General features: G+C 35.3%; 1 protein-coding gene across 4 annotated transcripts in view; it reads left to right on the top strand.

Moving 5' to 3' along the window:
- SOS1 (SOS Ras/Rac guanine nucleotide exchange factor 1) overlaps positions 1–16,483 on the top strand; it is a 152,616-nt gene that overhangs the window by 88,712 nt on the left and 47,421 nt on the right. For all 4 annotated transcript variants that reach the window (XM_060026777.1, XM_060026778.1, XM_060026779.1 and 1 more), the window contains 2 exons: positions 4,253–4,363; positions 4,438–4,536. In XM_060026777.1, coding sequence (XP_059882760.1) covers positions 4,253–4,363; positions 4,438–4,536 — 210 coding nt within the window. The remainder of the gene's footprint in view (positions 1–4,252; positions 4,364–4,437; positions 4,537–16,483) is intronic.

A 16,483-nucleotide genomic window follows, 5' to 3' on the forward strand; every position in this document is an offset into this window, starting at 1 on the left:
CTCTAATAGAGATACTAGCCAAAAGACAGAAAAAGAATAGAACAGACAAAATTGTCCTATTTGTAGTCAACATAATTGTCTACACAGCAAATCCAAGAAAATATATATAGTGTTGTAACTATTAGGCAAGTTCAGTATAGTTGCTAGATAAAAGACCAACATAAAAATTGCTAGCATTACTATACTCAGTTCCAACCAAGTGAATGTATAATATTAAAGGAAAAAGGCTCCATTCTCTATAGTAACAAAACTATAAGGTATTCAGAAATAAACCCAATAAACATATATATGCAAGACTTTTGTTAAGAAAATCATAAAATAATGATATTCATAAGGAAAATCTGAAGAAATGGAAATACCATGTTCATGGAAAGACTCAATATTGTATTGATGCAGTTGTCCCCGAATAATCTATAAATCAGCAAGCTGATTGTAAAATTCATGTGGAAGAATGAAGGGACAAAAATAACAATTTTGAGGAAGAACAAGTTGAGGGGACTTGTCCTATCAGATTTTAAGATTTATTACAAAGCCACAGTAAATACGATTTATTACAAAGCCACATTATTAGTTGTAGATATAGACAATTAGTGGAACAGAATAGAGCACCCTGAAAAAGAATACACATACACACGATATGTGACCGAGATTACATTTTAATCAGTAGAGAAATAACAAACTAATTAATAAATGATGCTGGGTCAAAACTGGTTTTCCATGTGGAAAGAAAATATTCCTTCCTTAGCTCACATCATACAGGAAAAACTCTCAGTAGTTTAAATAAAATCTAAAAATGAAAAGCAAAACTTTAGAAGTTCAGAAGAAAATACAGGAGAACATATTTATCACTTTGAAGTAGGAAGGGTTTCTTAACACATAGAAAGTACAAACCATAAAAGAAGAGATTAAAATTTTTAAACTTTTGTTCACACACAAAAAACCATAAAGTTACGAGAAGCACAAAAGAATGAAATTGAACTCCTTACCTCACACCATATATAAACATAAGTTCAAAATGGATCAGAGACTTAATATAAGAACTAAAATTATCAAACTCTTAGGAAAAGCATGGCTAAGTCTTCATGACCTTGACTTTGCAAAGGATTCTTAAATATTACACCAAAAGCATGAGTGAGAAAAGAAAAAAATACATAATTTAGACTTAAAATGTAAAACTTTCCTGCTTCAAAGAGTACCATCAAAAGTGAAAGGACAGCACACAGAATGGGAGAAGATATTTGCAAATCATATGTCTGATAATATCTGATATATTCAGTGTATATAAAGAACTCTTACAAAAAAGACAACTCAGTTTTTAAATGGTCAAAGGATTTGAATAGGAATTTCTCCAAAGAATATATAAAAATGGCCAACAAGCACATGAAAAGATGTTTAGCATCATTAGTCATAAGTAAAATGCAAATCAAAACCATTATGAAATACCACTTCACACTCACTAAGACGGCTAGAATTAAATTTTTAAAATGAAAGGAAAATACCAAGTGTTGGAGAGGATGTGGAGAAATTAGAACCTTCAAACTTTGCTGGTGGGAATGTAAATAAAATGGTACAATTGCTATGGAAAACAGTTCTTCAAAAAATTAAAGAATTACTGTATGATCCAGCAATTCCAAAAGGTTGCATACTGTGTAATTCCTTTTATATGACTTTCTTGAAATGAAAAAACTATTGAGGTGCAGAATAGATCAGTGGTTGCTGGGGGCTAAAGAGGCTATGATGGGAAGGAGGAAGGTGTGGCTATAAAAGGGTGGCAACAAGAGCCATCCTTGTGGTGATGGAAATATTTTATACTTTACTACATCAATGTCAATGGCCAGGTTGTGATATTGCACTATATTGTACTATTCTAAGAGGTTACCACTGGGGAAAACTGGGTAGTGTGCAGACAGACAGAATCTTTCCGTATTATTTCTTACAACTACATGTGAATCTAAATTATCTCAGAGTAAAAAATTTACCTAAAAAAAGATATATTTATACAGTGGAATATTATACAGAGTTTGAAATAAATGAACTGTAAGGAACTATACGAATCATATTGGATAAATCATTAAAACAACTGAATATAAAAACCAAATTGCAGAAGAATTTATTGTTACTATGTACATTACAATATTTATATAAAATTTGAAAACATTGCCTTGTTTCTTGATACATATGTAATTATGATATAAAAATATACTTGGAAATAATCAAATTCAGGATAGTGATTTCCTCTGGGGATTAGCAGGAGAGGAAATTACCTTCTGAAAGGGAGCTCAGGAGGATCAATTACATCTCTACTGTTTTATTTCTTTAAAAAAAAAAAAAGGTGAAGTGTTATAAAATGTTGAGCTCTTTTTGAGCTAGATGGTGAATATGGTTGTTAAACTGTTTTCTGTACTTTTCTGTATGTTTAGAATAGTCTATATTTTTAACTGTTAATACACAGTTGTGTGTATCAATAATTAAATTTTTAAATGAATCTTATAAGTATTGCATTTAACCAGTAAACTGATCATAATATCATCTATTAATTTATAGGAGGATGCTTAGAAGTGCTTGCCATTCTATAAATTTATCCTCAAGAATAAAACTATGTGATAAGAGCTTGGATTTCCAGTTAGTTGTCAATTTTTTTCTCTCTTGAAATTAGCTATTTTAGAATGATAATACTAGATACCATTTATTCACCGCTAAATATGTGCATACGCTATTGCAAGCACTTTGTGTGTATCTCATTTAATTCCTAAAACAACTCCTTGAAGTAGATATCATCTACATTTTCCAATGAGGAAGCTTGGCTTAGAGAGAGTAAATGTTGATAGTTTGTCAGAGGTCACACAGCCAGTAAGTAGTACAATAAGAAGTGGAACCTGAGTCTCTCTGATGCTAGAGTCATGCTTTTAAGCCACTACACTGTCTGTATAGTCTTTAATTTATATGTGTAATTGTCATAAAAATTCTATAATAAATTAGAGTTTATTGAAAGGGGAGGAGGACAAACATTATCTGCTCTATATAAGTTCATGAATTCAAGAGACCCAAGATAAAAGCATCCAATTACATTTTTATTCCTCTCTCCCATCCAGTCTATTCATAACCTGACTCCCTCCTGCTGTTATTGTTGAAAACCTACTATCCATTCCTGTAAGATCTGCAATGGACTGCAATTTCCATTGTTATATTATTACAGAAATTTTCAGTTGAGAAGACAGTTGAAGGAATTGAAATGGCTCAAGGAATTTAGGATGACTTGGAACTTTATATCCCATATTGCATTTCACAGAGAACAGAACTGGGGTCTTCTGATTTCTGATCTTGTGTTGTTATTATTGAATCTTTCTTAAAGAAAACAGTCTGAGAAACAACATAAAGGGTAATTTAAAAATAAACATTTGTTCTGTCATTCACTCCTAACTTCATTCTTCTGCAGTCCTCCACTAGATGTCCTCTTCCTCTTTCTAGAATTACCCTTCATAGAAATGAGCTCTTGCTAGAATCTATAACACCATCTTCATAATAGTTTGGGCTTTTTGGCTTTTTATTTTTACCTGGAATAGAGCACAGGATGGCGGAGAGTAGAAATCCTACCTCCTGATAAAATCACAATAACTACTCTTTTTTTCCTCAGGAATCAGCAAAACCAGTAGATTCTAACCTTTAGAATTGTTTAGTTTATTAATCATTGGTGATGGTAAAATTTTTGGGCAATTTGGATTAAATTTTTATTTAATTGTTTTGTGAAAAATGTGCCAATGAATTTTAGATGATATAAACAATTACCTCTGGCTTGCAGAATGTGTAAGTAAGTCTATGAACAAGAAATAACCGTGAGAAAATAAATGTCTGGCACCAATATTCTAAATGTTTATACTTTACCTGGTTGTGGATATCTATATTCTTTATTATTCAGGCTACACTTAGTTTTCCAGATCTAAAAATCCCCCCATTCTTTTGACTATGTTTGTTGATAATACTCTACTAGAACCCTTTCATGAGAGGTGTCATAACATATAAGAATCCCATTACTCATCAGAAAGAATTGATTTACTTTCTTAATTGAGAATATTAGGTTTATTCTGTTAAAATTAATAGCAATGTAATTTTGTTTAGAGGCTTTAAAAGAAATATATAATTGTGCAGGCATGGGTGTGCCCATAATTTAATCTTTTTGTGTTTATGGTGGTAGGTCATTTATACTTTACCTTGGAGAAAGATTATTTATGTTTTGCCTTCTTTATTTTCTAAGGAACTGGCATTTGATCCATATGAATCATATGCTCGAGATATTTTACGACCTGGTTTTCATGATCGTTTCCTTAGTCAGTTATCAAAGCCTGGAGCGGCACTCTATTTGCAGGTATAGTAGTTTTTAGATCAAGATATATGATGTCTGAAAAGTAAACTTAAAAATTAAATCACTTTGTTTTCTAGTCAATAGGCGAAGGTTTCAAAGAAGCTGTTCAGTATGTTTTACCCAGGCTACTTCTAGCCCCTGTTTACCACTGTCTACATTACTTTGAACTTCTGAAGGTAAGAAAACTTTCTTCTACTTATAAAATATTCAAGTGTGTTACAGTTTTTTACCAGTTCATTTGTGTGTGAATCATTATGTGAGCGCTCATGAACATGTCTGTATCTATTTTCTTTTTCTAGTTAAGAAGCAAATGTAAATGAATCTACAGAAGAGTGGCATATTTTCTCCAGTTTCAATAGGGAATTTTAAAGCAATCATCAGATACTTTTATCTTGTGCCCTTACTTTTTGTTTACATGGTCGAATGTTTGGAAACAACCTTGTATTTGTGCATCCAAGTCTCTGTTTTGGGACCTCAGCAGATTCAGATTCCTTAGATAAGGAACCAGTGTGGGGATAATGCCAAAGTAATGGAGAAGATTAATCACCTTATTTTCGTAGCTTAAGTTTGCAACTGTGTCTGTAGAACTGCTTACTGTTACTCTAGAAGCAGTGAACTATAGTAATCCTAGTAAAAAATTCCCATTTGATTAAAATACTCAATTTAAAAAGCACCAAAAAGAAAAGGTTGTGCTTTTTTCCCTCTTTTCCTATTATGCACTGAAATTAACTAGGGAAAAGGGAACCTTAGTCTGTATAAATTATAATTCAGTAGTGTAGCTCCAGGTGATTTAAATATCTTATGTATCTAATGATGTCTGCTTTGGATTATGGATAATATGTCCTAAAAAAACATCAAATTTTTTTCAAAAATTTTAAATAATGAGATAATAAAGATATTCTATTTAATGAACTAACCCCATAAATACAAAATAAGACATGCATTAATACTATTATTATTTCTTTAGTTTTTAAAAGAATGTTTTATTAAGAAAAATTCTATTATCATGATTTTGTTATGAAGCATGTATTATTAGAAATCAGATTTATAGTTTGCAGGGGTACATGAAGGCTCTCTATAATGAATCAATGAATGAATAGAAAGCCTGAATTTAGTAAACTGGAGGAACTCAGATTCTTACATTTTCCTTCCATTTTCCCAGGTCTCTCTACATTGTAGTAATTTGGAGTTCAGTTAGATTTGTTGAGTAGGAATGTTTGAAGTAGGAAAGGACTAAGGAAGTTAAAGGACTTGATCACCAGGCAGAATTATGGAGCTCTTAGCTCTCTGTTCTGGGCTGCAAATGGAATACCATTTATCGTCTGCGGTAATATAGGATGATTATTTTAAGAGGATAATCAAGAGGAAGCATTTGGTGTGTAAAATCATTCTTTATAAAAATTCATTATGACAAATCATAACCTCAGAATGGGACATTTGCAAACAAGTTTATTATATAGATCCCTTCCTCATAATGGAATCTGTAATAATGAGATTTTTACCTGAGACTACAATGAAATTCTGATGGATTAAAGGCCATATGAAACCTTGAAGCAGTCATTAATTAATAAGTAAGAACAAGAAGCTTTGATGAAGTTTCAGAAGGCTATAAAACCTAACCATCTTAATAGTATAAGAGAAATTAATTATTTACTCCCCCAAGTATAGGCAATTAAATTTTTTAAAATTATAAGTTATGGTAATAAAACTTTTTTAATTAAATTAATTTATTTATTTTTGGCTGTGTTAGGTCTTCATTGCTGTGCACAGGCTTTCTCTAGTTGTGGCGAGTGGGAGCTACTCTTTGTTGCCGTGTGCAGGCTTCTCATTGCGGTGGCTCCTCTTGTTCAGAGCATGGGTTCTAGGTGCATGGGCTTCAGTAGTTGCAGCACGTGGGCTCAGTAGTTGTGTCTCATGAGCTCTAGAGCACAGGCTCAGTAGTTGTGGCACTCGAGCTTAGTTGCTCCACGGCATGTGGGATCTTCCCAGACCAGGGCTTGAACCCATGTCCCCTGCATTGGCAGGCGGATTCTTAACTACTGCACCACCAGCAAAGTCCCCCAAATTTTTATTTTATAATTGCGTCAATCAGCAATTTAAAAGATTTCTACTGGTAAGCACATGTATTCCTAGTTCATATTACTGCCTAAATTTCATTGCAAAATTAAACAGTATATTGAGCAGGAAACTTTGCCCAATTAATTCTACAAATTGTCATCCCTCCTTTTTATTCTGCATTCCCTCAGCACTAATGTACTGTTTGTGTTTATTATTTTTAATTTGTATTTGTTGGTATGTTGCTTAAATAGTTTTATTGAGCAGTATTTCAAAGTGTATTCTATAGAATGCTAGTCCCATAAGATACTCTAAATCAAAAGTTTGGGGGAAGGAATTCCCTGGCGGTCCAATGGTTAGGACTTCATGCTCTCACTGCCGAGGGCCTGGCTTCAGTCCCTGGCCGGGGAACTAAGATCCCACAAGCCATGCAGTGCAGCCAAAAAGAAAAATATGTTTGGGAGAAATGTTCAGTGGTCAGATACGTTTGGGGAACACTGTATCCTTAATTATACTCCTAGAAATTTTCAGTGTACATTAGAATATTAAAGTCTTTGTGAAATTGTGCAATAAAGCAATCTAAAGCAATTAATTCCCAAATTAATTAAACCATGGAACCCTTTGAAACTATAATGTATTTCTGGAGGTTACTTTGGGAACCTATCATAGAATTCCTCCATCAGAAGAACTGAAAGACCTTCTAACACTTAATGGTCGAAGATTTTTTCCAGTAACGTGATTCTCACTAACTCTAAATTTTTTTCCTCTGGATATTGTCATAACTTCAAGTGCCAGTGTGGACTAGGTGATTCTGGACTCAACAGTGATTAAATAAAATCAGCTCAGTGGGAAGCAGCAAAATGCTAAGACGTGAATAACAATTGGAAACTAACCATAATTTATCTATGGTATGGAGTGGCTTTTGAAAGACTAGATAGGACTCTGATTTTTTTTTTCTGACTCTAGCCTGGTAGCCTACTAGCTGAGTAGCCTGTAACAAGTCACCTCACCTTTTGAGCTCTGGTTTTCTTATCTGTGAAATGCTCTTATCTCACTGGGTTTTTCTGTCAACCAAGAGATCGTATGTAAAAGTACTTCATATGCAGTAAAAAATATAAATACTGAGTATTGTCATTACTAGAAAATTTTCTTCTTGTCTTGCAGATATCTTAAACTAACATTTTACTACCTTCATCTTTCACCACTTCCCCACTTCTCCTGCCTGCCCAAATTTGTATTCCATTTCTTTGTTGATCAGCTCAGATCCCTTCACCAGAAGCCTCAGTACCATCTTTGATTCTTCTTAGTCCCTTATTAGCAGAGCATCATGATTTGATTCCAGAAATGATTCTGGAATCCAGTCTATTCTCCCATTCCACTGACACTGCCTTAGTCCAGACCCTCAGTATGTCTCTCCTGGGTTACTGTAGCGGTTTCCTGTATGGTCTTTGTGTCTCATGGAACTCCCAGTTTGAAAAGTGCAGTTGGTGCCCTGTGAAGTGGGACACAAAGTCTAAATTCTTTAGCTTCTCTCCAGCCTCATCTCTCAATACTTGATGTTACTTTCCTTATGCTTTAGCAATAAAAAATTTCCGAGCAGCTCTGGATATGTCAAATCTGTTCAGGATTCCATATCTTTCTTTTTTTCTATTTTCCTGGAATTTTGCTTCTATTTCTACCTTCCCATTTCATCTGAAAAATTCCTGCTTGTCAAAGAGTTTGTTCAAATGTTGGTTCTCCATCAAGTTTCCCTTGGTTTCCTAGGCTGATCCTTTGCCTAAGCTCCTTTATTCTCTTCATATCTCTTTATAGAACATGTCCCATTTTTACTGTCTACCTTGTCATTAGACTGTATACTCCATAAAGAATGGAACTGAGCCCTATGTATCTTTGAATTCTCATGCCTCGTAGTGTTTGGCACTTAGACATTCCATAAATGCTTGTTAAAAAATGAATCGCGGGCTTCCCTGGTGGCGCAGTGGTTGAGAGTCTGCCTGCCGATGCAGAGGACGTGGGTTCGTGCCCCGGTCTGGGAGGATCCCACATGCCGCGGAGCGGCTGGGCCTGTGAGCCATGGCCGCTGAGCCTGCGCGTCTGGAGCCTGTGCTCCACAACGGGAGAGGTCACAACAGCGAGAGGCCCGCGTAACGCAAAAAAAAAAAAAAAAATGAATCGCAAAAGTAAAGTAAGTTTTCCTTACAATTCTTATAAATGTTTTATATTTGTAGGAATAGTTTAACTGTAAATATAATTACATATATGTATATAATTACATATATATTGCATATATATACATAATATGTATATAATTACATTTACTTTGGAAACTTAGAATGCCTTCAACTTTATAAATTCAGAAAATAAAAGTTTAGTTATTAATAGTATGACTTTAATGCCACTGAAACTGGAAAAAAGAAATACTTCCCCCCCCTTCCCCTGCCCCCCACCAGCAAGTTAGTTTGCAGTCAAGTCTTTGGAACCTTTGATTAATTTTTTTCACATTAAAGTTAATTTTTATGAAGTTAAAAAAAAAAACAAAAAAACTTCCTTTGTGTCCTTTTGAAAACCTCATTGTTCCAGTAATTTGATTTTCCTATGTGAAGTTTAATTTGCTTTATTAAACCAATTTAGAGTTGTTTCTTGGGGCTAAGTAAATATGTTGACCAGTATTTTGAAGGTTACCAAATCAGTACATTGTTCAGTTCATCAAAAATGTTAACTTTTTCTTTGTTCTTTAGATATATTATTTTATCCTCTTATGGTATACTCAGACAAATGTTAGAAAAAAATCATCCAGGGTGATTTTGAGCCAATCAGTTCCCTAGAAAATTACCTGTTCTCTTTCCAATATGCTGGGTACATATAACCTAGGGGAAAGTAAGTCTCCCTCAATTTAAAAAATCAGGTTCAAATCTATATTGTTATTTGTGCATTAGTGTGTTAGTTTCCGAGGGCTGCTAGAGCAAAGCACCACAGACTGAGTGGCTTAAAAACAACAGAAATTTATTCTTTCACAGTTCTGGAGACAAAAAGTCCAAAATTAGGGTGTTGGCAGGGCCATACTCTTTATAAAAAAGTCTCTAGGGAAGAACCCTTACTGCCTTTTCTTGGCCTTTGGTGTATCCCAGCAATCCTTGACATCCCTTGGCTTATGAATGCCTTCACTTCAATCTTTGCCTCCATCTTCACATCACTTTCTTCGTATCTTCACATTCTTCTCTGTTACCTTTGCATCCAAATCTCTTTCCTTTCTTGTAAAATGCCAAGTCAGTGGATGTAGGACCCACCCTAATCCAATGTGACCTCATCTCAGCTTGATTATATCTGCAAAGACCCAATGTTCTTTTCTTTTTTAATTTATTTAATTTATTTTTGGCTGCGTTGGATCTTCATTGCTGCGCACGGGCTTTCTCCAGTTGCGGCAAGTGGGGGCTACTCTTTGTTGTGGTGCGCGGACTTCTCATTGCGGTGGCTTCTCTTGTTGCGGAGCACGGGCTCTAGGCACATGGGCTTCAGTAGTTGTGGCTCGCGGGCTCAGTAGTCGGGCTCAGTAGTTGTGGCTCGCGGGCTCTAGAGCACAGGCTCAGTAGCTGTGGTGCATGGGCTTAGGTGCTCCGCGGCATGTGGGATCCTCCCGGACCAGGGCTCAAACCCGTGTCCCCTGCATTGGCAGGCAGACTCTTAACCACTGCACCACCAGGGAAACCCAAGACCCAATTTTCAAATAAGATTATGTTCACAGGTACCATGTGTAGAACTTTTGGGGGGAACACAACTCAACCCATTACAGTTAGTTTTTGGTATACTATAAAAATTAAATTCATTTTTGTTTTTCTGATTCTCCAGTGTATATTGGCTTTCTTAAACCCATAAAAATATATTTTTTGCATGGGCCAATTAATCATTTCCTCCTGATCTTAGATTTTAACATTTAATTTCAGTCCAGCAAAAATCTAATGAAAAGCCAACAATTGCAGTATTTTTCAAATAGATGGATTATAAGCAGCTAAAAACTCATGGGAATTCAAAATTACTAACAATCTTCTGAATAAGACTAAATGTACATAACTGAGGTTGGGGTTATCATGTATGCTTTCCCTTAAATGAAAAAATAATAGAAAATTTAACACTTAAAACCTCCATACCTGTCTTAGGTTTCATTGATAATAAAAAGTACAAGATTAGGAAAATAATTGAGAGAAACATGTCCAGGTTTAATTTTAACACATCACAATAACCCTCAGTTTTTAGGTAAGATTATTAAATTAAGAACCAATGGAATAGTAAATATTTTAGTGGATGTTAATTCGTTATAACAGTGCAGTGCTTGTCTTGATCACAAGCTTTACTTTAGAAAATAAGAGACACTAAAGACTTTAATCTGAATGTTCACATGGTTAGACACTTGCTATATGTTAAAATTTAACATTAAATTTTCTAATATTCCTAGATTTTTGTGTACTGACTGACTCGAAGAATAGTCCTTAACATTTCCCCTTAGCATCATAAATATTGCCAAAATTGTAGCCCCAAATGCTTAAGTACAGAACTGTGGGAAAGGGTTACAGATAAGAACTTAGAACTGAATGGTGCAGTGAGTGGGAAACTTAGGCTCAAGAACTGAGAAATGTTAAAAGTAGGAGACATTTTTCCTCCCAGAGTAGTTTTTATTTTTCAGTATATAAAACAAATTGGAAAAGGCAAACATAAATTGTGCTACATCATTCACTTTAAACACCCACTAATGGCCTTCACATAGTGCACCAGAAACTCTTGTAAAGAAATATGCTCTGCAGACCCCTACTACAGGTATCTTGTATGCATTTGTTAATGGCTTTGGTTTGTTGCTTTTTCAGTTTGGGAGCTGGACAAGTATCAGACATCTTCTACTCTAGATAATGTTTTATCTACTTTTTTCATGTTCTGCATCTGGTTTAATTGCTGTATGCTTCAGACCATTTTTTTATACTGCCCATGAGCTGATGCTTAATACCAGCAATAAGAGGAGATTTACAAAACATAGCTTCTCTCTGAGTATCATAAAAATAAGTCCAGAAGAGGTCTGTCTAGCTTCCATTCCTTTGAACTAGCTTTCTAAATTTAGAAATTCTTTTCCAGAAACCATGGGCTCAAAGCAGTGAGCTAAGTAGTATCATATCTGACCACAGATGTTGAATGCCTAAAGTTAAACACAGAATAGTATAATTCAGGAGCCATTATAAACGAATAGCTGACTAATATATTACTCCAGCGTTAAAATTTTAAATCAACTAAAGTGCTTTGAGGAACATTCATAGTTTTGGTGATTTTTTTTCTCTGATAAGAAAAGAGAGATGGTTTTGAAAGGTATTTTATTCCATAAATGAGATTATCCTAACATTTTTTTAGGGTTGATTTCCTGTTTAAAGTTTCAAACTCATTTCACCTTTCAGATTTTAACTTGCTTTTACATTACTGCATTTTCTGCCATTTTTCTCTCATTTCCTCTTTCTGGAACTCCAATTACATGTATGTAGAACTACTTTATGTTGTCCCACAGATCTCTGAGACTTCATTTTTCTTAAATCTTTGTTCTTCAGAGTGGTAATTTCTATTGATCTGTCAATAGAATTGTTAGTTACTATACTTACTCTAGAATTTCCATTTAGATTTTGTTTTATAGTTTCCAGAGACTCCCTATCTGTCCACTCAGTAAGACCATGTTTTCCTTTGATTTTTTGAATATGATCACAAAAGCTACTTTGAAGTCTTCCTAAACCCCCCATCTGGGCCGCTTGGAGTCAGTTTCTATTAACTGGGTTTTTTTCCTCGAATATGGGTCACATTTTCCCAGTTTTTTTGCTAGTTAACAACTCTGGATTCTGTTATGTTGAGGATTTCTGGGGTTCCCTTTGTGGGTTTTGGTTTTCGTTTTGTTTTGGATTGTTGGGTTTTTATTCTAGTAGTAGACAGTTAACTTTTCTGGACTCAACTGCAAATTTGTCTCTTCTGTGTTGTGCAGCAGCTAATATCTCTGTATCACTTTTTAGGATTTCCATACGCTGCTTTTTTAGCTTGACTCTTTACTGTCTTCCTTACACATGTATGATTTGACAGACTAAATGTTTGGGCAGAGATAGTGTTCAAATTTGGGGGCACAGTATCTGGTTCCCTTACACCTGGAGATTCCCCCTTAATTTCCAGCCACTCTGCCAGCCTCAGACTCTATTCCCTGGCACCTTAAACCAGTAAGTCTTCAGCTTTCTGCTCTCTGAGCTATGTACAGTTGGGGAATAAGCTCAGTTTAAGAAAAGCAGAACCTATCCATTATAGCTCTGTCTTTCAATAGAGATTCCTCTTTGGTCTCTGCCTACTTTTTTTCTAGACTCCCTGGGGTCTTTTCATGCATGCAGAGTTTAGGAGTCAACCAGGCGTTTAGGTAGAGTTTATTCTCAGATTTTGTGTCTCAACCCTTCTGCAATTCATTCACTTCCAGATTTCCCCCTTCAGTTTCCTTTTAAATTCTGCTCTCTTTCATCTCTAGTGTGTGAAGCTCCTCTTCTCCTCTGCTTCTTCCTCACTGTCATCATGGGAGGTTGGAGAAAGCCCTAATCCCACAAGTGTACACTTTCTAGTTGCAGCTTTTCAAGAGCAATAGTATTTCTGGCTTATGCTTTCTTTCAGATTTTTTCCAGTGCCTATAAATATTTTTAATCTCTTGTTTAGATTGAATAATTGTTATCTACAGAGGGTTTTCAAGACTTCTTCACTTCACCACCATTACTGGAAGTTCTTGCATTTTTATAGCTCTTTTTTTTTTTTATTATTTCAGCGGTACTCGGGGCCTCTCACTGCCGCGGCCCCTCCCGTTGCGGAGCACAGGCTCCGGACACACAGGCCCAGGGGCCATGGCCCACGGGCCCAGCCGCTCCGAGGCATGTGGGATCCTCCTGGACCGGGGCACAAACCCGTGTCCACTGCACCACCAGGGAAGCCCTATAGCTCTTCTTCAGTATTTGTTAAGGCTTTGCTGTCTGTAACAATAGGAAGGGGGTACAGTGAAGGGCTGCAACTCATATTCCACAAGTAGGCAAGAGAGCTGCTAATGTTAGAAAATGTATTCTAATAGATTTAAAGATATGAGTAGCTGGATCCTGTTTAAAATACAGTTTGAATATTGGGCATGTTTAAAAATCGGTTGCATTGATTATTTTTTTAATTGCTTTATTTGTTCTTAGATCATCCTTTATCTTTTTCCTCACCTAGATGACATGCTTGAGCTTAAAATATTCCCATACAGAAACAGTACACAAATTTAATCCAATTAGCAGGAACTCTAAAAACGTTTTACAATTATCTAGGATTGTTACAATCTGAAAACATAATAGTGATACTTAGAAACATAGTTCCCTGTTTTACCTTTTTTGCTGTTGTGTTATGACTTCTTCATCAAATAAACATTGTGGTATTCAATTTTTTTTCCCCTTTTTTAGCTGGAAATTCACCAAACTCTCTCCTTTTCTTTAAAAAGCTAAAAATAAATTTGGCCTTACTGTAAAAAAGTGATTCTAAGTCACAATGAAAGGAGCTTGGTAACGTTATTCACCAGAATTTTGGCCTTCCAGTTATAGCGCAGTTTCTTTCTTCTTTTTTTAAGGTGTAAGATCTTTTCTTTCATTAAGTGCTTCTCTATTTTAAAAAGTTTTCAGGGACTTCCCTGGTGGTCCAGTGGTTAAGACTTTGCCTTCCACTGCAGGGGGTGCAGGTTCGATCCCAGTCAGGGAGCTAAGATCCCACATGCCTCGCAGCCAAAAAAACAAAACAAAACAGAAGCAATACTATAACAAATTCAATAAAGACTTTAAAAAATGGTCCATATTTTTAAAAATCTTAAAAAAATAAAAGTTTTCAGAATTTCTAATACTCTAATATTTAACTGGTAATAGATAATAGTAAATAATACTTTTATCATTATCTGTCTCTATCATTGTTTTTTTTCATAAATTTATTTATTTATTATTTTATTTTTGGCTGCATTGGGTCTTCGTTGCCGTGTGTGGGCTTTCTCTATTTGCGGCGAGCGGGGGCTACTCTTCATTGCGGTGCACGGGCTTCTCACTGCGGTGGCTACTCTTGTTGCGGAGTACGGGCTCTAGGCGCACGGGCTTCAGTAGTTGTGGCGCGCAGGCTCAGTAGTTGTGGCTTGTGGGATATTCCCAGACCAGGGCTCAAACCCATGTCCCCTGCATTGGCAGGCAGATTCTTAACCACTGCACCACCAGGGAAGCCCCTGTCTCTATCATTCTTTTGATCATATATACTGAAAAACTTTTTCATAGACAGTTTTAATTCCTATTATATATATTTAAATGTTTATATTAATTGCAATTTTCCACCTGTCTGGATAGCAAAGAAAGACAAAAGAGATTAAATCCAATTTAGCAAAATCTTAAAAACTGCCAAATATGGATGAAGTATATGAGTATTCATCATTTTATTCTCTCTACTTTTAAGTATTTTGTCAATTTTTATAATAAAAATTATAAATACCCATTTTAATTAATTTAAGAAACCCCAAATAAAACTATATAAAATAACTATAAACTTCAGCTAGTATTAAAAAAAATTTTTTTTAATTACAAACTTTAAACTCACTGAATCAACAGTCAGTATTTTTTGTTTTCCCTTCTCTTGGTCAAATATTTTTAAAATTAATATTTGAAATCTCAATAGATAAAGTATGATGCCATTTACTTTTTAAAACCATAAAATCTTGTCATATGATTTCTTTGGTAATTGCACATTTCAGACTACAAATTGAACTTACCATCAGTCTGATTGCTAAAACCATTAAAAGCCCATTTTAAGAGAGAAGATAGGTACAGTATACAGAAAATTGAAGAGCAGATATTTAGCTAAAAGCATTAAATTATTACTTTTTTTTAAAAAACAGCTTTATTGAGATATAATTTACATGCCGCAGTGTTCTCTATTAAAATATGCTTTGTTTGTTTGTTTGTTTTCAAATTATTTCCGCTCCCAAGTACCTGTAGGGGAGAAAGTTTTTTCCTCAACCCTCTTAGAGTCTCTGGCTGGGTCTGAAAAGGAAACTGACAAAAATTAACAGGAGAAAAGCATACAGATTTATTTAATGTAAGTTTTATATGACACAGGAACCTTGGCATATTGAGTATTTTAAACTGAAGGAACTTGACAAAACAGAACCAGGGAGGTCACTGACCTTCTCCCTCCCTCCTGCTGTTCTCAAACTCCTTCAACTTAAAATATTCAGTATGCCAAGGTGCCAAATTGGGGAGTAGTGTGTCCTGAACCCTATCACACCCTTCTCCCCCACTCCCGTCCTATCATTTACTCATGAAGTTTATCTAGAAAAGCAGTGACCCCTTTGCTATCAGGTAAGAAACCTGTCACACCTAAGGTTACTTTTAGCAGCATGAAGAAAATCAGGAATTTTGCTGGTCTCAATAGGATTAAAGAGATTCAATGAAGAGAGGGGTATGAAAAAGGAAATGGGGAAATGTAGACTGTTTATTGTCCAACTATCTTTTGAACTACTCTGCTTCTTTATTGTGTAAACAAACCAAGTTCACTTTCTTGAAAACTCCTTATCTTTCCCAGCAAAACTATTCTTTCTGCACTCATTCACTCAGTGAAGTGGTCCTACTATCCATCTGGTTACTCAGAATAGAAACCTGGAAGTCCTCAACTCTTCTCTGTCATTCTCCACATCACATCCACTTCGTCACCAAGTAAGTCCTTTTCATTCGTGAAAAGGATCTTCTTTTGGATTCATCTTCTGTTCATTTCCTCTCAGTACTCTATGAGGGCCATGATCATCTCATCTCCCTTCAGTCTTGCCTTTCCCATCCTCACCCCCCACATTTGCTGTTTCCTAGGTAACCAAACCAAAGCCATTTTTCTAAAATGCAAATTTGATCACATTAGTCATTAGCTTAAAACCCTTAATGGCTCCGCATTGACCCAGGTTAATGTTCAAGTTCCTAATAAGGCTTGCAGCCCTGACTTGGTCCCGGTTGACTTCTCCAACATCTTAACTCCTCACCTCTC

This window comes from Delphinus delphis, chromosome 12 (genome assembly GCF_949987515.2).
Source record: "Delphinus delphis chromosome 12, mDelDel1.2, whole genome shotgun sequence".
Classification (NCBI taxonomy): domain Eukaryota; kingdom Metazoa; phylum Chordata; class Mammalia; order Artiodactyla; family Delphinidae; genus Delphinus; species Delphinus delphis.